Consider the following 23077-nt stretch of genomic DNA (forward strand, 5'->3'; position numbering starts at 1 on the left):
ATTTTGCAGTCTGTATCAAAATTACACACACTAACATAAATTTCAGTACTAAATGTTAGCAATGTTCAATTTCTTGCTAATAATAGCATGTACAGTATTTATATGGCTCTGTTAAAGTAGTAAAATATATCAAGGTACTTCACATAAATACAAAGCACGCAGGTCTTTCAAACGTGTGGACAGTCACAAGGCTGCGGGACCAAACAGCATCCCAGGGCAAGTACTCAGACTGTGTGTGGCACAACTGGCAGGTATGTTTACGGACATTTTTAATAGACAATAGGTGCAGAAGTAGACCATTCGGCCCTTCGAGCCTGCAACGCCATTTTGAGATCATGGCTGATCAATTCCTATCAATACCCGGTTCCTGCCTTGTCTCCATATCCCTTGATTCCCCTATCCATAAGATACCTATCTAGCTCCTTCTTGAAAGCATCCAGAGAATTGGCCTCCACTACCTTCCGAGGCAGTGCATTCCAGACCCCCACAACTCTCTGGGAGAAGAAGTTTTTCCTTAACTCTGTCCTAAATGACCTACCCCTTATTCTCAAACCATGCCCTCTGGTACTGGACTCTCCCAGCATCTGGAACATATTTCCTGCCTCTATCTTGTCCAATCCCTTAATAATCTTATATGTTTCAATCAGATCCCCTCTCAATCTCCTTAATTCCAGCGTGTACAAGCCCAGTTTCTCTAACCTCTCTGCGTAAGACAGTCCAGACATCCCAGCAATTAACCTCGTGAATCTACGCTGCACTTCCTCTACAGCCAGGATGTCCTTCCTTAACCCTGGAGACCAAAACTGTACACAATACTCCAGGTGTGGTCTCACCAGGGCTCTGTACAAATGCAAGAGGATTTCCTTGCTCTTGTACTCAATTCCCTTTGTAATAAAGGCCAACATTCCATTAGCCTTCTTCACTGCCTGCTGCACTTGCTCATTCACCTTCAGTGACTGATGAACAAGGACTCCGAGATCTCTTTATATTACTCCCTTACCCAACTCTACACCGTTCAGATAATAATCTGCCTTCCTGTTCTTACTCCCAAAGTGGATAACCTCACACTTACTCACATTAAACGCCATCTGCCAAGTATCTGCCCACTCACCCAGCCTATCCAAGTCACCTTGAATTCTCCTAACATCCTCATCACATGTCACATTGCCACCCAGCTTAGTATCATCAGCAAATTTGCTGATGTTATTTTCTATGCCTTCATCCAAATCGTTAACGTAAATGGTAAACAGCTGTGGTCCCAATACCGAGCCCTGTGGCACCCCACCAGTCACCACCTGCCATTCCAAGAAACACCCATTCACTGCTACCCTTTGCTTTCTATCTGCCAACCAGTTTTCAATCCATGTCAATGTCTTCCCCCCGATGCCCTGAGCTTTGATTTTACCTACCAATCTTCTATGTGGGACCTTATCAAATGCCTTCTGAAAAATCGAGGTACACTACATCCACTGGATCTCCCCCGTCTAACTTCCTGGTTACATCCTCGAAAAACTCCAACAGATTAGTCAAGCATGATTTACCCTTGGTAAATCCATGCTGGCTCGGCCCAATCCTATCTCTGCTATCTAGATATGCCACTATTTCATCCTTAATAATGGACTCTAGCATCTTTCCCACCACCGATGTCAGGCTGACAGGTCGATAGTTCTCTGTTTTCTCCCTCCCTCCTTTCTTAAAAAGTGGGATAACATTAGCCATTCTCCAATCCTCAGGAACTGATCCTGAATCTAAGGAACATTGGAAAATGATTACCAATGCATCCGCAATTTCCAGGATTCCCTCTCCCAGTGCAATCTCTCCCTCTCCCAGTGTAGAGTGCCCTCCTGCTTCAAATCATCCACCATTCTTCCTGTACCTAAAAGACCAAGGTAACGTGTCCGAACGACTGGCGTCCTGTAACACTCACCTCAATACTAAGCAAATAGTTTGAGAGGCTGGTCAAGGACTACATCTGCTGCATGCTACCACCCACAATGGACCCCCTACAATTCACCTACCGGAACAACCGATCAACAGACAACGCAATAGCCACAGCTCTACACAGTATCCTCACACATCTGGAGAAGAGGGATGCTTATGTAAGAAAGCTGTTCTTGGACTACAGTTCAGCATCCAACACCATAATTCCCTCCAGGCTCGACAAGAAGCTCAGAGACCTCAGCCTTCACCCTGACTTGTGTAGCTGGATCCTGGACCTCCTGTCAGGAGGGTGGTTAGAGTGGGCTCCCTCATCTCTGACCCTCAACACAGGAGCCCCTCAGGGCTGTGTACTAAGTCCCCTCCTTTACTCTCTGTAAACCCACGAATGTGTCGCCACCCATAGCTCCGATCTACTAATAAAATTTGCTGACGACACTACACTGATTGGCCTAATCTCAAATAATAATGAGGCAAACTACAGAGAAGAAGTTATCACCCTGACACAGTGGTGTCAAGAAAACAACCTCTCCCTCAATGTCACAAATACAAAGGAGCTGGAGAATGGAGACATCAATGGATCCGGGATTGAGGGGGTGCACAACTTTAAGTTCCTCAGCATAAATCTCACCGAGGATCTCACGTGGTCTGTACATACTGGCTGTGTGGTGAAAAAGGCACAACAGCACCTCTTTGACCTCAGATGGTTGAAGAAGTTTGGTATGGGCCCCCAAATCCTAAGAATTTTTAAAGGGGCACAGGGCACAATTGAGAGCATTCTGACTGGCTGCATCTCTGCCTGGTATGGGAACTGTACTTCCTTCAATCGCAGGACTCTGCAGAGAGTGATGTGGACAGCCCAGTTCATCTGTAAATGTGAACTTCCCACTATTCAGGACATTTACAAAGACAGGTGTGTAAAAGGGGCCCGAAGGATCATTGGGGACCCAAATTACCCCAACCACAAACTGTTCCAGCTGCTACCATCCGGGAAATGATACCACAGCATAAAAGCCAGGACTGACAGGCTCCAGGACAGCTTCTTCCACCAGGCTATTAGACTGATTAATCATGCTGACACAACAGTATTTCTATGTTTTATTGATTATTCTGTTGTACATACTATTTATTATAAATTACTATAAATTGCACATTGCACATTTAGATGGAGGCGTAACAAAGATTTTTACTCCTCATGTATATAAAGGATGCAAGTAATGAAGTCAATTCAATTCAATGAATATTATCAAACAAAATGGAACACTGAGTAACATAATAAATTATTGGAGAATATGAACAAATGCTGAGTCAAAGAGTTGGTTTAATAAGCACCACTTAAGAAGGCAAGGACATTGAGTAGTATGACAGTAGGGAGAAGAGTCCAAATCTTCATATCCTAGAATATAAAATGAAACTAGCTGCTTTGGCATTGAAATGGAAGACCTCACATCTCAAAGGGTATGAATAAAGAAATTGTCAAGAAAGGAAAGAACTTGGATGCAAAGGGACAGGAAAATAACGATATTAATTTTAAATGTTATTTTATTTCAAATTTATAGAACATAACTGTACAGCACAGGACAAACTGCTCAGCTCATTTGTTGTGCTGACCTTGATGCCAATTTACACTAAATCTCCTCACAATTTATATACACAATATATTTTAGTACTAAATGTTAGCAATGTTTAATTTCTGACCTTGATTAATAGTATTATTCTGTTGAAAGGGTTCTGTTATCATTACTTTCAATATAGATTCCAGCATTTCCCGGATTGCTGATGTTAAGCTAATAGGTCAGTTGTTCTCTTTATTCTCTCGTCCTTCTTTCTACAAAGTGGGCCACATTCATTTACCCCCAATCCACAGGAACAGTTGAATCATCTTGAGTAACTTTGGAAGATAATAATCAAAATATCACCATCTCAAAAACAACTTCTTTCAAAGCTCTGGGATTTAGAGAATCTTTTCAAATTTCATCAGTTCTCAAATTAACCATTAGGAAATTGTATGAATACAGATAAAATGTGTAAAGATTGTACTCTCTGCTCTTTCATCCAAAATGATTGTTTTTTCATCTTTGAGCCAAATTCCTCCAGCCATAATACTAAGTATGATTCCACAGTGTTAAGAGCTAAAAATGTTGGTCCATAATTGTCAGCAATTTTAATTACGGTGCTCCTCTGCCACTCTGGTAATTGAAGCAGGATCTTTAAGCTGACACCCCTTCAACTCTGCTTACTCCTATCATTAATCCCTTTGGTCCCATTGTACTATTCAGAGCTGGAGTGCATTGTAAAACAAAACAAAAGCATCTCTTCAGGCTCTCTGTCAGGCCTCATTCATAGTCTTGTGGAAGCTAGTAGACTCACTTCACATTTCACTGTCAGACCCCAATTCATTAGGAGCCAGAACACATTTGAACCAATTTTGCTAGACTGGCCTTATCACAGTCAGATAGATCTCAAGCTACAAATACTGAATGACTTTTGTAATTTGATTCAGGATTTAAGTTATCGCGACAGTAATGAGCATTGCCTCCAGCTCACGCAATTGTGTATATATAGAGAGAGAGGGATATAGGGATATAGAGAGAGATAGGGATATAAAGAGAGATAGGGATATAGAGGGGGATAGAGGGATAGAGATAGGGATAATGCTAGATTTGGCCTATAATTTGGGCTTTGTAGAACTAGAGGCAATACAACTTAGAATCCAGAATTAAAATTGAATGGAAATGTTTGTGGAACTCAGTGTCCAGTCCTCTGCAAGTGACACACAAATTACCCTAATTTCATGTGATTACTGTATACATTTTTTGATAAAATGCTGTCCCAGAGCTGGATGACTGCAAAATCCATATTTACTTTTAAAAATAAATGAACAAACACCTAAAATACATAAAAATCCATAGGGAAGGGTATGAGGATGAGACTAAGCAGATGGCTCTCTTAGAGAACCAAAACAAACCCTGAGTAGCTGAATTGACTCTCTCTGTTCTGCAAAAGCCGTAAATCTACAATTCCAGATTTAAAGCTAAAGGCCTGATCAGGTACATAAAATATTTTAAAATATAGTTACGGATAAAGAATTTATGATCAACTGCAGCTTGAATTGAGTACTGTGCAGAGTGTGAAGCAACACATCATTATTGTCACATTCAGTGAAAAACTTGTCTTGTGTACTGTTCACACAAATCAGATCATTACACTGTGCACGGAGGTCGAATACAGGGAGGCTGAGAGCAGTCACAGACAGTTGGAAGACAACTTGGGAGACAGTTCTCATCCCCAAAGACAAATCAGTATCAACAACGAGAGACACTGGAGTAAACCCTGCAAGTGCCATCCTAAAACTGGAAATAGAGCAGGAGCAAGATACTGGTGTAAAGGACACACCGATGGGAGGGGAAGTAAAGGAGGGTTTTTATAAATGGGTCCGAGGTGTAGAGATGGGAAAGCACAGACTGGATGACGGGAGAGGAATTACCTACAGGAGCACTGCCAGGAGAATGCTCGACATAGGTGGCAGAAATTGTGGCTTTAAGAGAAGCACAACACTGCAGCAGGAGGAGGAGGAGAGTGAACATACACACATCTGCAAACTTTTCTTTTTGATTTCCAATAACACTCTAGATCCGGTGGACTGAGAGATGATACAATCACAGTAAGAAATCTTTACTTTTATACACAGATCCTCTTGTAATAAAGATCAACATTTAAATTGACCATTTAATTGTTGTTTGTAACTACTGTACATGTTGGTCTTCAGTGACTGTTCTAGAAGGACACTTTTCCTCTATTTAACATCAACATTACTGCTAATTCAACTGAATGAAGCCCAAGTAAAAGGTCTGGGAAAATGAAGGTATTACTAAAAGCGAAAGGGCAATGCAGGTCCACTGGAATAATGCGGGGATGATCATTTATTGCAATAATAGACAATAGGTGCAGGAGTAGGCCAATCAGCCCTTCAAGCCAGCACCGCCATTCAATCTGATCATGACTGATCATCCACAATCAGTACCCCATTCCTGCCTTCTCCCCATATCCCTTGACTCCGCTATCTTTAAGAGCTCTATCTAACTCTTTCTTGAAAGCATCCAAAGAATTGGCCTCCACTGCCTTCTGAGGCAGAGCATTCCATAGATCCACAACTCTCTGGGTGAAAAAGGTTTTTCCTGAACTCCGTTCTAAATGGCCTACCCCTTATTCTTAAACTGTGGCCTCTGGTTCTGGACTCCCCCAACATCAGGAACATGGTTCCTGCCTCTAGCATGTCCAATCCCTTAATAATCTTATATGTTTCAATCAGATCCCCTCTCATCCTTCTAAATTCCACTGTATACAAGGCCAATCGCTCCGATCTTTCAACATATGATAGTCCCGCCATCCCAGGAATCAACCTTGTGAACTTATGCTGCACTCTCTCAATAGCAAGAATGTCCTTCCTCAAATTTGGAGACCAAAGCTAAACACAATACTCCAGGTGTGGTCTCACCAGGGCCCTGTACAACTGCAGAAGGACCTCTTTGCTCCTATACTCAACTCCCTTTGTTATGAAGGCCAACATGCCATTAGCTTTCTTCACTGCCTGCTGTACCTGCATGCTTACTTTCAGTGATTGATGAACAAGGAAACCTAGATCTCGTTGCACTTCCCCTTTTCCTAACTTGACACCATTCAGATAGTAATCTGCCTTCCTGTTCTTGCCACCAAAGTGGATAACCTCACATTTATCCACATTAAACTGCATCTGCCATACACAAGCTTGAAATAGACAGGATATTCCACTGACTCATTGAAAGTTAGGAGAAAGCACAATAAAAAATTATGGAAAAGACTCTTGATTGGCTTAATTGGAAAAGTATTGGCTCTGGAGAGAGGGACAATAATAAAATGATATGAGGCAAAGGTTATTTAAAGTAGTCAGTGTGAGCAAGTCCAGGATCTTAGAATAACCAGAGAAGGTTGTTTGAGTGTGGAAAGCCTCATCACAGAGCAGTTATGGAAGAAACAAGTGCATCAGCTGAGTGAAAAGTGAATAAATATTTAATTCAGAGCAAGTCACAGGACTATGTATCAAAAGCAAGGCGGATGAATTAGTTCTGATCTGGAGCCAAAAAAACATGATGGGTTTCCTTCCATGGCATAACCAGCAATGCCTTTATGATTAAAGAATGGGCAGAAGAGATTCAGTTGAGAGACCCTAACTGATCCATCCACTGACACCCTATAAACAGCACAAGTACAAAATTGTTATTAATTTTTAGCAACTCTTCGGAAAGGAAAAAGTCTCAGAGTGGGCTTTAAAATAAACATTCCTTTGAATTTGAAATTTTAATGAAGCTATTTAATTTTATATCGCCAAACAGCTGACGTTACAACACATAAAATCTTATTTTTCGGCCTTAGATGTTTTATCTGGAAAAAATGTCGAGGAAAAACAGTTGCTAATTTCTGAGTCATGCGATTAGTTACCATAGCTGATACTGTGTTCTAAAAAAAATCAAATATGAGTGAATCCCAATGAATAATGCATGCTATCCAATCAGCTACAAGAAATTTCTTGGTGGCATAAATTTTTGTATTACTCTCAACTCTGACAAATTGATTAACTTTGCAAATTATTTAGCATAAATTTACAAATTATTATACTGTGGGTAGGCAAGAACAATAAGCTGAGAAGTAGAAAAAAACGAAAACAGTAAAATTATAAATAAGTGTAAAAGAAATTAAATGTTATATTTAGAGGAACTGCACACTTTTAAATTTTAATGTATTACTGCAAGATCTTCCATTGGAAAATTCATGAAAACTGAAGTTATCAAAGAACAGGGGCTCAGAGCAAGTGCTCAGCAAAGACGGCAAGTAGAAATTTTGAAAGAAAAAAATGGTAATCTACTTTACTGGAATAATGTTTCAAAGTCACTTGGGAGCAGTCTGTGATATAAGCCGAGGTTGCAGGAGTAGAAAGGAGAACTATATGTGTAAATATACAGTTGATGGGATTGCTGCATAGAGTCAAGGAGCAACAACAACCTCTCACAGGAGGCACAGCAGCACCTCTACTTTCTTAGAAGTTTGCAAAGATTCGGCATGCCATCTAAAACTCTGACCAACATCTGTAGGTGCATGGTGGAGAGCATACTGACTGGTTGTAACATAGCTTGGCATAGAAGCACCAATGCCCTTGAATGGAGAAGCCTAAAAAAGTATTGGATGTAGCCCAGTCCATCACAGGTAAAGCCCTCGCCATCAACAAGGAGCACTGCTGCAGGAAAGCAGCATCTGCCTATCATCAAGGTCCCCCACCATCCATGCCATGCCTTCTTCTCGCTGTTTCCATCAGGAAAGAGGTACAGGAGCCTTAGGTCCCTCCCAGCAGGTTGAAGAACAGTTATTACCCCTCAACAATTAGACTCCTGAATTTCACTCATCTCAACACGGAACCAATTCCACAACCAATGGACTTGCTTTCAAGAACTCTGTAACTCATGCTCTTAATATTTATTAGTATATTTTGTAAAGTATTTACACAGCTTTTTCCCTTTTGCACATTGGTTTTGCACAGCAGCTATACTTCATTTGGAGTTGGGTGATTTGATGTGTCATCAAAAACACTCACGAATTTCTACAAAAGTACTATGGAGAGTATCCTAACTGGCTGCATGACCGTTGGGTAAAGCGGGGAAGGGGTTGCTACTGCACAGGATCAAAGTAGGCCGCAGAGAGTTGTGAAATTAGCCAGCTCCATCATGGGCACTAGCCTCCATAACATCCAGGTCATCTTCAAGGAGCAGTGCCTCAGAATGGCGGCCTCCATCATTACAGACCTCCAGCACCCAGAACATGCCTTCTTCTCACTGCTACCATCAGAAAGGAGATACGGAAGCCTGAGGACACATGTCAGTGATTCAGGAACATCTTCTTCTCCTCTGACATACAATTTATGAATGGACATTGAACCCATTAATGCTACCTCATTACTTTTTTTTTTAAATTTCCTATTGTTTTTGCACTACTTAATTTTAATATACACATTATACACACACTTAGTGTAATTCAATTTTATTTTTCTCTGTATAATCATGTATTGCATCGTACCGCTGTCGCTAAGTTAGCAAATTTCACATATGCCGGTGGTATTAAATCTGAGTCGGATTCTTTGTCTGTATGTATGTATGTACAGTTTTTCATTGATTCTACAGTGCCACCTTTGAATGTTTGCAAGAAATGAAGCAACCTCAGCATAGTAGAAGGTGAAATATATGTACTTTGATAATAAATTTACTTTGAACAGGGAAGAATTCCATGAGACATGATGATGCTCGAGGTCTCTCCAGGATCACAACTATTAGAATATTAATGAGGAGATGGACTTCAAGAAGAAGCTAGGAGTTGAAGTTCAGCAATCTTGAAGTGATGATGGAGTTGGCAGGACTGAATGTGCAGGTGTGAAGAGATCTTCATGAAGCAGTAAGATACTGAGAAGTGATGAAGAGCCTAGGCTTGTGCTTCCATGCTTTTATAACCTCAGGACATGTGAAAGAATTCACATTCAATGAAGTATGCTTACAGTATTCACCATTGGTGAGTAGCAGCAAATTTGAAATACATCACAAGAACTTGTATCCCTTTTCTTCCTTTAATTTTACTTTCCTAGTCAGCATAATAATAATTGAACTATGTGATTACTGCATCTTTTTGTAATTTGTCAGCAAATGTAAATCTCTTTCCCCTCAGCACCTGAGAGCTGGTGCTCAGAGATTTGAGGAATCAAAATACCTCCTTCCTACCCCATGTCCTAAATCTGTTTCATATTACTATATTTATTAATACGTGATATTTGAAATAATCCAGAGAACACTAATCTTAGATATTGCTTGATATTTTCCTTCTTGATTTCCACAGTTCTAATTGAAGAAGCTGAGTCTTTTGCTGCCAGAGTTATTCATTTCCACAACAACCACAATTTCAGGCATCTGCAGAATGAATAAGCAACCATGCAATACTCCAGAAAATAAACAGACAAATGGGAGCTTGAATTCTTTTTTGAGGTACCTGCCATCCTGATCAATGAATCTCCTAGTATCACTACAATATCACATATTGTTGTGTTCCTATACTTCATGCTGTTCTCTGCCTCATGGTAACATGTTCTAAAGTGGATTCCTGCAAGGTAACATCTCCTTCAATATAAACACTGAGAGTGTCACACACCCACACTGCTAGTCTCTTCCTGCTCTGCCACATACTCACTCATCGTTTGTGTTGAGTTCACTGTAATCGTGGAATGACCACCTCCCAGAAAAAATATCCTGGGTTTCCATTCCCTCTTAAGTCTTGCAGAGATTTTGGTCAAATTCAGAGAACTGAGCAGCAGGAAATAACTTCTGCTTACACGGTCACCCAGCACATCCAAAGTGCCCTGGAATTTACACACCATGCAGTAATTACTGGCAAGCTCGCAAATGCCTCCCCCATGTGCATACAGAAAAGTAATGTTAACTGTTTGCTTAATGATAACTAATCCAGTTGTTTTTTTTTAATTTTTCTTCATGGGCTGTAGGCAATATAGAAGAGATTTATTAGTTATTCATTGCTAGTTTCCCCAAGCATTTTTACAATGCTATAACATACATTATTATCCATTTGTAGGATTTATTAGCAGTGGAGAATGTTACCATTTCTAAAGCACCTCATTGTCAGGCTATAGCAATAACAATCCATCCCAACCTGAGCAAAACATACTGAAATTGGTGTTTATTTTCTCCTGGTACAAAGCATATATGAAATAATGATAATTTCAGTAGAATAAAGATTAAGCAGAGAAATACAATTCAAGCTCTCATTTGTCTACACTCTGGCACTTAATACTAATTTCCTCATGCTATTCTGTATGGAGACTGGAAGTAATATAGGTTAAATCCGACACAGATAAAAATTGCAAAATGCAAACATGAAAAATTCTAAACATGCAGTTTTGACCAGGTTCATTAACATATGAATGTCTCTAAATTATTTGATGAACTCTTATATCTCAGTGGCTCGGAGATTTATTCCCTGCAGATTTTAACATCCTGACTTCATTACCATACTGCATCAGTGCGATACCTCATATGCATTTTGTGCATGAAAAATTAATGCAATGCTTTTCCTGAATACCACTGAAACTGTTTTTGTCTACATTATACTATCGGTGGACAGTTGGATAGAAGCTCGGTAAACTATTCACTTAACAAACACACAGCTGGTACAGCATCAAAGGAGTATCCTTTCACCTGCAAATGGACTCCCAGCTGTGTTTAGTTCTATCTTTGTTTTAATTTTTAACTGCAAATACTTAATTGCTTATGAGTGGATAAGAAAAAACACAGCTTTAATCCTGCAAATATATTCTAGAATAAATCATATGGCAGGCAAATTGATAACTGAGTATGAACCATCTTTTGATCTTTGCAATGAGATATTGTAATTTTAATTTCCCGTTCCTCAGAAGGCTCAGTGAACAACATCAAGAGAAAGCAGACTTCATTCATTTTATCTGTTTTTTACTCATGGCAGTAGTAGAAGAAACACAACTTAGGAGGGAGTGGTGTCAGATAATTGGCAGGCTGCTGACGATGATCCACATGCAAGGTATTAGACAAAAGAATCAAACTCATCTGTGGTGTTGCCTGTATTTGAACTGCATGCATTCACATGCACAAGACTCACAATATCTGGATGAGATAAGAAAAAATGTCCAATTATGAGCCAATGCCTTCAGTAGAAAAAAAGAGGTAGACTGTGAAAAGAACACACAAATACAATAAAACCTGAAATTTATTATAACGAAATCAAATACCAAACCTAGATCGATAGATCGTCTGGAATTCAGCTTGCTCAGTGTTTCTAGTGTTCCTGCAGTAACCACTGGATAGTGATTTAGACCTGATTCAGGGTCTTGATCTGAAACGTCAGCAATTTCTTTACCCCCACAGATCTGTTCACACCACAAGTTCTTCCAGCAATTTCCTATTACTCCAGATTCCAGGATCTTCCATCAATTCAGTTGAATAAAGTTCCACACCGAGAACTCTCTTTTCCGAACCATAACATATTTACACAAGAATCTCAAATTATTTCACAAATCAGAACATACAAAATTACACACACACAAAATGCAAGTAACCTTGCTAGTCCTGAAGAAGGGTCGACCGTTAATTTCTATAGATACTGCCTGACTTTTTGAGTTTCTCCAGTATTTTGTGTATGCATAACTTAGTATTTCCCCATTTTCTTTTTAGGCAGCCCCTTGTGATCAAGATGATTTACTTCCACTATTTTTCTGCTGCTCACGCTTGGCCTCCAAATGCTCCCCATGGAAAGACCAGAAGTATCGGAGCTTTCCACATGCTTCTCCAAGTTGAGGTCTACACCTATGAAAATTGGTACATCGCAACACTCATTCCACTCAATGAACTGAATTACTGACTTGTAACTGAGTGCCAACTGTAATTCCTCTCCCATGAATACACACACAAAAGGAACAAGCAAAGGGCATTCATCTCTTCAGGCCAATTACATTAGGACTGATTTGTAACATTTTGATTGGATCACGCATCTAAATATAAAGAATTAAGAGCCACGTTTATTATTGCCATGTGCCAATGTTTCAAGCATGGCAGCAATCAGGTGAATATATGCAAGAAATTCTAACTGCCACATATCCAAACCATTATCAGGTACCCTATTCTGCATCATCATTATTAATCATTAAATACAGTGACACATAAAACTTTTATGATCGATTGCTGTAAAAGAATTTAGTACAAAAAGCTTTAATTGATCTAATACAAAGCAAGCATAATTTATTGAATTCTATACTGCTGTCATCATCAAATAGAATATGCAAATAGAATTCAGCAAGTCATTGATAAATTGATGAATTCTATGAGAACCAAAAAGTCATTCCATTTGGGAATAAGTTGTAACAGTTAATTTATATTTTTAAAATAGGAATAAGATGGCTTGCAATTTCTTCTCATTTGCTTTGTCTGTAAAGACAATTGCAACAATATGCTGACTGAAAGTGTGACATTATGTCAAAGGACACTGCAGCTATATGAGATTGTGACCAGGTTAACATTTTTGCTAGTAGCCAAGATTATATTTCACACAAGTTAACTCACAATTTGCGGCACGCTCTATAACTGTGACACATTGAAATAGGGGTTTTTATATAATGGGTCGTGACCAAACACCTTTCTAGCAAGGTACTGGGTGGAAATTGAATGTAATAATATGATAGCCAGTAGCAAATGGATTGAGCAAAACCCTCTCTACCAAGCCCGAGCAAAGGCTCTTCAAATAGCAACACACACACCAGAAGTAGGAGGAACTCAGCAGGCCAGGCAGCATCTATGGAAAAGAGGACAGTTGACATTTCAGGCTGAGACCCTTCATCTGGACTGAAAAGGAAGGGGAGAAGTCAGAATACGGTGGTGGGTGGAGGGGAGGAAGAAGTACAAGTTGGCAGGTGATTGGTGAAGCCGGGGGGGGGGGGGGGGTGAAGTGAAGAGCTGCGAAGTTGATTGGTGAAAGAGATAAAGGGCTGAAGGGGAATCTAATAGGAGAGGACAGAAGAAACGGGAGGGGGAGGAGCACTAGAGGGAGGTGATAAGCAGGTAAGATGTGTTGGCTCTTCTAATAGCCAACAACCACCTCATAGAAAGTTAAGTTACTTGGGAAGAGTACTGGCAACAGACTGGAGTGGCTGTTAATGTAAAATAGCTTGCAAAGAGTTATTTCCCAAATACAAGTAATTTTGCTATAACTCAATAGTTGCATTCATAAGAAACCTTGTACTATACGAAGTCACATTACAGCAGAATGATCTGTAGTTCCTTTCACAGGACAGATATAAACAGATTGTGATACAACTAATAAGGCCTACGTAACACCAGTAACATTTCCTCATCCATCAATCATGTTATCACCAATTCACGTTATGGAAATACACTTTAGAACAGAGCTACTTGTAGTCATTACACAAGTCAAAATATGTGCATCTTCAATCTGACATCAAAGTTTCTTAATCTAAAATTTAGATACAGGATCTCTTCTTTTAACAGAAACTTCAATGTGGTCCAACAGCTCCCACAGCAGATATTTCCCAGAACCCAGCAGTTTCTTTTTCCCCCTCACTCTCTCTATTCTATCAGATTTGATTAATCTAAATGCTGGACTAGTTGAATATTTGACGTTGCAAAGAAATATTTCTTCTCTTCCCCAGTTCCCCCAACCTCACTAACTATTACTCTGGAATTAGAGGGTCATTTAAGACTGAAAGCACAGCCAGTCACAGTAACTGTTCTGCTGCCTCTGAATATCCAAGTCCATCTACCAAGTAGAAATATTTGAAATGGGTCAAATAATATTATCCCCATACTGAGTAAATGAAATTGGAGCAAGCAGTGAAAATTCCTTGAATTTAGGGTTCATAAAAGCAATTCATAATTCAAAACAGAGTGGCAATCTGTACAAGGCAATCAAGCTGGCAACAAATCGCTTACATCATGAAGAAAAACATCTTGTTTTTCTCTAAAATTCAAGCAGATAATGCAGTAGGCAGTGACACAAAAGTGAAAAATAAATGTTCAAATGAGATTTAAATTTTTGTAAGTGTGTGTTGGTATTTAAAAATCTTACTGGTTTCACAAGGTTGTGGAGCAAGACTTTGACCACCGACTCAACAATGGCGTAGGCCAGTGATACGAACACTTTTTTACTTAAGCTTTCATTAAGGGTGGTTGCAGACACACCCAGCCCTGAGACACCAATCAAGGTAATTTGATTCCAAACAATTGGTTTATTGATCATTACAGGATGTCTCTCTGATGCTTCCCTTTTTACCAACCATGATTCCCTCTCCCTGCCCCCTTCCACTCTCAGTCCACAAGAGAGATCCACATCAGAATCAGGTTTATCATCACTCACAACTATCATGAAATTTGTTTTTTTTTTGCTGCAGCAGCAATGCACAAAATTACTACAGTACTGTACAAAGGCTTTAGGGACCCTAGCTCTAGACCTTGGCATAGTACTGTACATCAAAACACAGTACGAAATGTGCTGTTTGCGTCTGCAACCGTCAGTCTGTGGATGTGCTGGGGCAGCCTGCAAGTGTCGCCACAGTTACAGATCGCACTGTCTATCCAAGACACTAATAGGAGCTTGGGCCCTCTTCGCAGAATTCCTCTTGCCTTCAAACCCTCAGCTCTTATTCTTAGTCCAATTTTTAAGCAACAAACACGTGCCTTTGCTATATTCAGAATATTCTTAACTCTCTCCAATAGCTCCACAACAAACATAATAAAAAAACGCTAGTACAAGGCCTAAGCCAGCTTTCCAAACATCCATTCCAGTCCATGGCCTACAATGTGCATTGCATACACTGCATATCTATCACACAGAGGTCCATCAGTGTTATGCAAGGATGGTATCACCATTAGTTAAAAAACGTGTGCTATACCAACTGATTACTAGCCTTTTTCCTTTCTGTAAGTTTAAGAATCAAAATTCTCATTGATTCATTTTAATTAAAATGTTTTTTTCTTTTCACATAATATAACCTTTAATGAAAACCCAAGTGGCTAAAGCCAGCCTTACAATTTCCAAATAAATCTGCAAATTACTTTCCTAAAGAATAAAGTAAAATTTCAGTTTAATTTGTGACTGTTGTACATAAATAACTTAAAATATAATGCACTCAAATAATAGTAACTGAAATTACTCAGTATACTCTCTTAGAGTGAATTTATTTCAGAGATATTACATGTCTTTTCAGGAGATTAAACAATATTTCAGTGGAATGCAACAACCCAAGTGGAAAAATACAAGGTCATAATCTCTGCTTAAAACCTGAGGATAAAAATACTGAATTTGCATATTAAACAATATAAAATAGTATTCATAGTTTTATAGTTTAAGCTGAATTCATTGCAGCTTGCCATTAAAAACATTGTCAATTCTATGCCAGTGTTAGCTTGACAAGTGAAACAAAAGAGTTGGGCTTTGAAAAAGCTGTTACTGTTTTTGTTCCCTATTGTGATTTCATGAAACTGTTCTCAGTCAATGAGAATACGGTGAACGTTTCTTTAACTTTACGCACAGAAAACAAAATACCCTTAAACAATTATGATTGCATGGTTTGTAGATTACCAAGTACCCTGTTCACCAACTCCAAACCCCACCCCAACAACATCAACCCTACTGTTTCCATTTTGATTTCACTCACACCACTCCAAGCTGAGTTTGGAGCATGTCAAAACTGATACTGCCTACTTCTACCTAATTTCAAGAGAGTTTCACTGCTGCCTCAGCTCATCTGTTGCTGAAATACTCACCTATACCTTTGTTATTTCTTGACTTGACCAGCCACATAATATCTTTATTCTACTCTATACTGGCCTCTTTAGTGTACCCTTTATAAAACTGAAGTAGTCCACAAGTTTGTTAGCCTTGTTTTGACTTACAACAACTCCCACTTGCAAATTATTCTTCATTTTGCTGAGCTATACTGGCTCCCAGATGAATTACATCATAGCTTTAACATTTTCTTTCTTGTATGGCTTACAACCTTCTGCAGCTTTTTCCAATCCTGTGCAGTGCCCTCTCCATACCAGACAGTGACGCAACCAACACACATGAAATATTGGAAGAACTCAGCAAGTCAGAAAACATCTACAGAAAAGAATAAACAGTCAACATATTGGGCCAAGACCTTTCTTCTTGACATGAAAGTAAAGGGGAAGACACCAAAATAACAAAAGGTGGGGGAGAGGGTGGTGGAGAAGGAGTATTGCTAAAAGGTGATAGGTAAAACCAGGTGGGAAAGGTAGAGGGCAAGAGAGAAAGGAATCAAGATAGAGGAGAATGGACCGTAGGAGAAAGGGAAAGAGGAGGAAGATTGGAAGAGGTGATAGGCAAGTGAGAAGAGATAAGAGGCTAGAGTGGGGAATAATCAGAAGGAGAAATCAATGTTTTTTTTGTCATCAGGTTGGAGGTACCCAAATGAAATATGAGGTGGCCTCATCATGGCAGTAGAAGAGACCATAGATAGACATACAGGAAGGGGAATGGGAACGTGCTGGACAAAGTGGCTTGTAAGGTGGTAGGTAAGCAAAAGGGGAATGCTATCCCTGTTATGATGCCAGGAGGATGTAGTGAAGTAGATGTGCGAATAATGTAGATGGTAGTGGAGAGAAGCCCTGTTCTTTGAAATAAAAGATATCTTCAATGCTCTGGAATGGAAAACAGATGTGACAGAGCAACAAGAACTCAGAGATGGAAATTGCATTTTATTCTATCCCCACTAGCTGCATACATAGCCGGAGATTCCTACCAGATAACCATTTTATCAAAATCCAAATGTTTATCAACAGGAATGTAGCACAAACTGCACTTGTCTAACCTCACTTTAACTAACAAAATCATAACAATAAAATTACTAAAATCAAGCAGTATAACAACTGAGAACTAGCTAACCTGATAGCAAATTCTGGTTCTCATTCAATGAACAAACTAGCCTTCCGAATAGCTGATTCTTCAATTTTACTCATACAGCTGATATTAAATGATACTGTTTCAAATTATCTCATAAAATCAGGGCAGCAATGGTGTGGCGTGATTAGTTTCCGACTCCCTTGCCTCTGGGAATACCATCCAGGTTTCTAATTTCAGACCGCTGCTCTGAGACACCTGCTGCATCATGCATATTTGGATGTTGAACAAGCAGAGGATCAGTCTCTGATATGATGCGTTCTACAGAATTGCTTGTTGGCACTTGCTGTCTAAACTCGCATATACTTGGATCAGTACCAGAAAGCTGCCAATGTTAATGAAACCATATAATGGTTCGAGTCACCACCTGCAGAGGTGGAATAGAGAAAATTAGGGGTGTGTGAGGCGAGGACAGGATTGAATGGCCAATCATGCTTCTGTGTTTATATTTACACTTGTGCCATTTTTACAAATAAAAACAATTATTAAATTGCAGAGGTAAGTAAATGTAATTGCTGCAGCTTTGGTGAGACTAAATTGGAATTTGTATTCTTTAGAGAAGGAGCTATTGAGCCAAAATCCCTGTCTGGTATACATCATAAGCTGAGGACAACTGAGGCTAGCTAATATCAGCCATTTGTATTTGTGGCTGTGTAAGTGCTTTGAATGCTTTTAATGATGGATTCTTGCTCTTAGATATTAAAGTACAATACCTGATCTGACAGGGAAAAAAAATCAATTTAAAATTACTTTTCTTCCTATGCAGAAAAAATATGTTTGGTGGGAAATTAAAGTTTGTGAAATTGAGGCAAGGAATATTGTTTAAATCCACAAAACCGGTATACACCAGATTACGTTATTTTTTAGAAGCAATATTCTATTTAATACTTCAAGAACTGAGGATGAATAGAATATACTTTAGAAGGGAGAACATGCATTCAACCTGAAGTATCGCAGCACACATATTGCCTTGAGAAAGCACAGCACCCAAATAAGAGGCACAGTTAGTAGTGATTGCCCAACAGTATCAGTTACCTAGTGCCTGCGTGCAGTTTACATGCTTCCCCTATAGCTTCATGGGTTTCCTCAGACTGCGTTGGGCTTCTTTCACAGGCTTTAGTGTCAGTGAATTGACTATTCTACTGTGCCCCTAGTGAATGGTCAAATCTGGGTGAGGAGAGTTGGTGGAAACTTCCAGAGGGAGCTAAGAAAGATGCCACCAGTGGTTTTTACAGAGCCAGGCGCCTTCTTCCAGTTCATCCACAAAACAGCTTCCTCTTCTTCTCTTGTGTCTTTCTTTTCTTTTCAAGGTAGTCGGGGTTCTGTCAGAGTCTGTAATCTGCAGCTCAAACTACGGTTCTTTGCAAGTGGTGCATCTTTGCACTGGCTGTGTGGCCTGGCACTTCACTATCTCCAGGATCGGCTTGGAAGGCGTGTCCTTCAGGGAGCACATCCGTAGATAATCCGGCTCCTCGCTGCTTTCACTGACTGAAACGTCAATTCAGCAGGCGGTACATGCTGCTGTCAGAAGAAGGCCTCTGTACTTGAGCGACCCCTCCCTCTCTCGATGGTGAGCGAGAGCCTGTAGGTCTTCGGGTTGGGGACGGGGGGCGTGGTTGAGGTTGCTTGGAGAAGTGATGTGGAAGATTGTAACATCAGAACAGCAAGTAGCTGGTCTTTGCTCTCATAGCTGCAGGAGAATGACCTCTTTCTCCCTCAATGGGGGGGGGGGGAGAGCCTGTCTGAGATACTGAAGTGCTGGGTTATGGACTGCACTTTTTAATGCACTCTAGATCAAGGTCTCTTGTGTGGAGGGGCGGATTGGGGCGTCAGTACTTCTTCTGGCACAAATGGGGGGAATGTTGATGCTGCTGTTACTTGTTGTTACTTGTGCGAAGGGAGAGGGAGGCGGGCTTCGAGGTTCTGATGTTTCTATGGGGTTTCTTGTTTTGTCGATGTCCGCAAAGGGTAAGAATTTCAGGTTGTAAACTGAATACATTCTCTAATATTAAATTGAACCATTTGAGGTGTGCAAAGTACATTAAAGGGAGAATTAGTGAGGAACTAGATTGTTCTCTGAGCTGGTACAGACTATGTTGTAACCAATATGGAATATGTGAACACAAGATATTCTGCAGATGCTGGAAATCCAAAGCAACACACACAAAATGCTGGAGGAACTCAGCAGGTAAGGCAGCATCTACAGAAATGAATAAACTATTGATTCTTCAGGCCAAGACCCTTTTTCAGGGCTGAGAACAAAGGGGGAAGATGCCAGACTAAAAAGATGAGTGGGTAGGAAAGGAGGCTAGCTGGAAGGTGATAGGTAGAGCCAGGAGGGTGGGAAAGGTCAAGGGCTAGAGAAGAAGGAATCTGATAGGAGAAGAGAGAGGACTATAGGAGAAAGGAAAGGAAAAGGAAACCCAAGGAGAAGTAATAGGCAGATGAGAAGAGGTAAAAGGTCAGAGTGGAGAATAGAGGAAGTGGGGGTGGGAGGGAAATTTGTTTACTGGAAGGAGAAACCAAGATATATGCCATCGGGATGGAGGATATCCAGACGTTAACAAAGTGTTGCTCCTCTATCCCAAGGGCGGCCTCATCTTAGCACAAGGGGGGGCCGTGGACTGACATGTTGCAACAGGAATGGAAATCAGAGTTTAACTATTTGGCCACTGGGAAGTCCCATTTGTGGTGGATGGGTACTTCGCCCACCCATTCATATTACAACAGCAAATTTTATTCTTTGACGCAGCAGAAATAATCAAAGAAGAGGAAGCTTTAAGAAAGGACCAATATATCTGTACCTACCAATTTGTTTCCGGTAGTGATCAATTGGAATTTTAGAGGCACTAGCATCCTTCCTTCCCATTATTGGTATTGCAGCAGACCATCTATAAATTTGAAAAGTATTTCAATCAAAGTTTTCTTTCTAAAGAAACAATTAAAATATTTGAAAAAATAGTACACTTAACTTGTTGCTTCTTGACAACATTAATGAGGTGGAAGACTCTCATTTCTCTAGATTATTTTCTATTAGTAATCTAGGCTGTCATCCAGTATTTCACACAATGAATTATGGGACATGAATGTCACTGCCAAGACCAAAAGCTACTACCTTAACCTAAAAGCTCTTAAGGAGAAGATGGTGAGACACTTCTTGAAGATATTCCAACAATATGGTTGGGTGGGGTCTGTCAGAATTTGGTCCAATCATGTTGAACTATGGTATATTTTTTAGTGAGTTAAGATGATGTTGAACAAGTATGAGACTTCTTGTTCCCATTTTTCTAGATGCTGAAAAAGAAAATTCCATTATCCTCCTTATAAACCTTGGCAATATACAGACTTTGGTGAGCTGATTGGGGAAGGTATTCTAAAGATGAGTTGCTCATCATAGAATACGTGCACAAAATGCTGGTGGAACGCAGCAGGCCTGGCAGCATCTATAGGAAGAAGCACTCAGCAGGTTTCGGGTTGAGACCCTTCGTCAGCACTAACTGAAAGGAAAGATAGTAAGAGATTTGAAAGTAGGAGGGGGAGGGGGAAATGTGAAATGATAGGAGAAGACCAGAGGGGGTGGGGTGATGTTCCTCATGTTCCTCAAGAAGGCACTGTCTATCACTAAGCCACTCGCCCTTGGAGGCATGCCCTCTTCTCATTATCACAATCAAGGAGGAAGTAGAGGAGCCTTAAGACCCTCACTTCAGTAACAGCTTCCTCCCCTCTGTCATCACATTTATGAACAGTCCATGAACATATCAACACTAGCACACTATCCTTTTCTTTGTACTATTTGACAAGCTGACACACATGAGGCTGCTTAACAAGCTATGAGCCCATGGTATTACAGAAAAGATTCTAGCAAGGATAGTCAGTGACTGGTTGGCAGGAGGCAAAGAGTGGGAATAAAGGGAGCCTTTTCTGGTTGCTGCCGGTGACTAGCAGTGTTCCACAGGATTCTTGTGTTGGGCAGATTCTTCTTACATTATATATCAATGACTTGGATGATGGAATTGATGGCTTTGTTAAGTTAGCAGACATTATGAAGATAGGCCAGGTAGTTTTGAGGAAGTAGAGAGGCTACAGAAGGATGTAGACAGATTAGGAGAATGGCAAAGATATGGCAGATGGAATATAGTGATGAGAAGTGTATGGTCATGCACTTTGGTAGAAGAAATGGGAGGGTTGACTATTTTCTAAATGGAGAGAAAATACAAAAAAAAATACGGAGGCACAAAGGACTTGGGAATCCTTGTGCAGGATTCCCTAAAGGTTAATTTGCAGGTTGAGTCTGTGGTGAGGAGGCGAATGTGATGTTGTCATTCAATGCCAGAGGACTAGAATATAAAAGCAAGGATATAATGTTGAAACTCTATAAAGCACTGGTGATGCCTCACCTGGAGTATTTTGAGCAGTTTTGGGCCCCTTGTCTTATAAAGGATGTGCTGAAACTGGAGAGGGTTCAAAGGAGGTTCACAAAAATGATTTCAGAATTGAATGGCTTGTCACATTAAGATAGTCTGATGGCTCTGGGCCTGGATTCACTAGAATTCCAAAGAATAAGGGGTGACCTAATTGAAACGTATTCAATGATGAAAGGCTTTGATAGAGTTGATGTGGAGAGTATGTTTCCTATGGTGGGAGAGTCTAAGACCAGAGCACACAGCCTCAGAATAGAGGGGTATCCTTTTAGAACCAAAATAAGGAAGAATTTCTTTAGCCAGAGAGTGTTGACTCTGTGGAATTCTTTGCCACATGCAATGTGGAGGCCAAGTCTTTATGTATATTTAAGGCAAAAGTTGATAGATTCTTGATTGGTCAGGGCATGAAGGGATATAGACAGAAGGCAGGAGATTGGGTCTGAGAGGAAAATTGGATCAGCCATGATGAAATGGCGGAGCAAACTTGATGGGCCAAATGGTCCAATTCTGCTCCTATATCATATGTCCTATTTATGTAATTTTTAGTAATTTCATGATTGTACTGCCACTAAAAAGTCAACAAATTTCACGTCATTTAAGTCAGTGATAATATGCCTAATTCAGATTCTGAGAAGAAAATGATCTTGTAGGGCTAGATGAGTTAGGATCTGAAAAGAGACAAAACTATAAATGGATTTGAAAATAAGAATGGAAATTTTGAAACAGAGCTATTGTTGGACTTGGATCATGCAGGTGGAATGTGCACGGGGCACTGTAGGTTAGAATATGACGGCAGTTTTGGATGAGATAAACCTAAGGAAGGTGAAACCAAGGGAGTTGTCTTTAGTCTCCATGACAATCATATTCCTTAGTCATCGACAGCACCCGTGACCAGTGTGAAGCCGAAGCAGACCAGGCTCGAATTTGCTGATACATTTGACTCCGAGATGAGTTCTCAAAGGCAGACTTTCCTCAAAAAGCACACTTGTATGTCTGTCCTCTGCAAACCCAGTACCTCTTCTGAGGAAATCTACCCCTATTCCTTTATTATCTTTAGTTTACAATTCTAATGTTCTCTTGATTGATCTTCCATTTGAGTTTATTCATAATATTGCTTCATGTATCCAAACCCCACACTGAGTCTTCTTGCAAATTTACACTGCAATAATCTG

At 40.1% G+C, this 23077-nt stretch overlaps 1 protein-coding gene across 3 annotated transcripts in view; it reads right to left on the reverse strand.

Moving 5' to 3' along the window:
- The window catches only part of triqk (triple QxxK/R motif containing), a 68432-nt gene that overhangs the window by 18810 nt on the left and 26545 nt on the right, over window positions 1–23077 (reverse strand). For all 3 annotated transcript variants that reach the window (XM_073044692.1, XM_073044699.1, XM_073044702.1), the window contains exon 2: window positions 20293–20375. In XM_073044692.1, coding sequence (XP_072900793.1) covers window positions 20293–20353 — 61 coding nt within the window. In that variant the 5' untranslated portion in view covers window positions 20354–20375. The remainder of the gene's footprint in view (window positions 1–20292; window positions 20376–23077) is intronic.

The sequence above is a fragment of the Hemitrygon akajei genome, chromosome 1 (genome assembly GCF_048418815.1).
Source record: "Hemitrygon akajei chromosome 1, sHemAka1.3, whole genome shotgun sequence".
Taxonomy (NCBI): Eukaryota; Metazoa; Chordata; class Chondrichthyes; order Myliobatiformes; family Dasyatidae; genus Hemitrygon; species Hemitrygon akajei.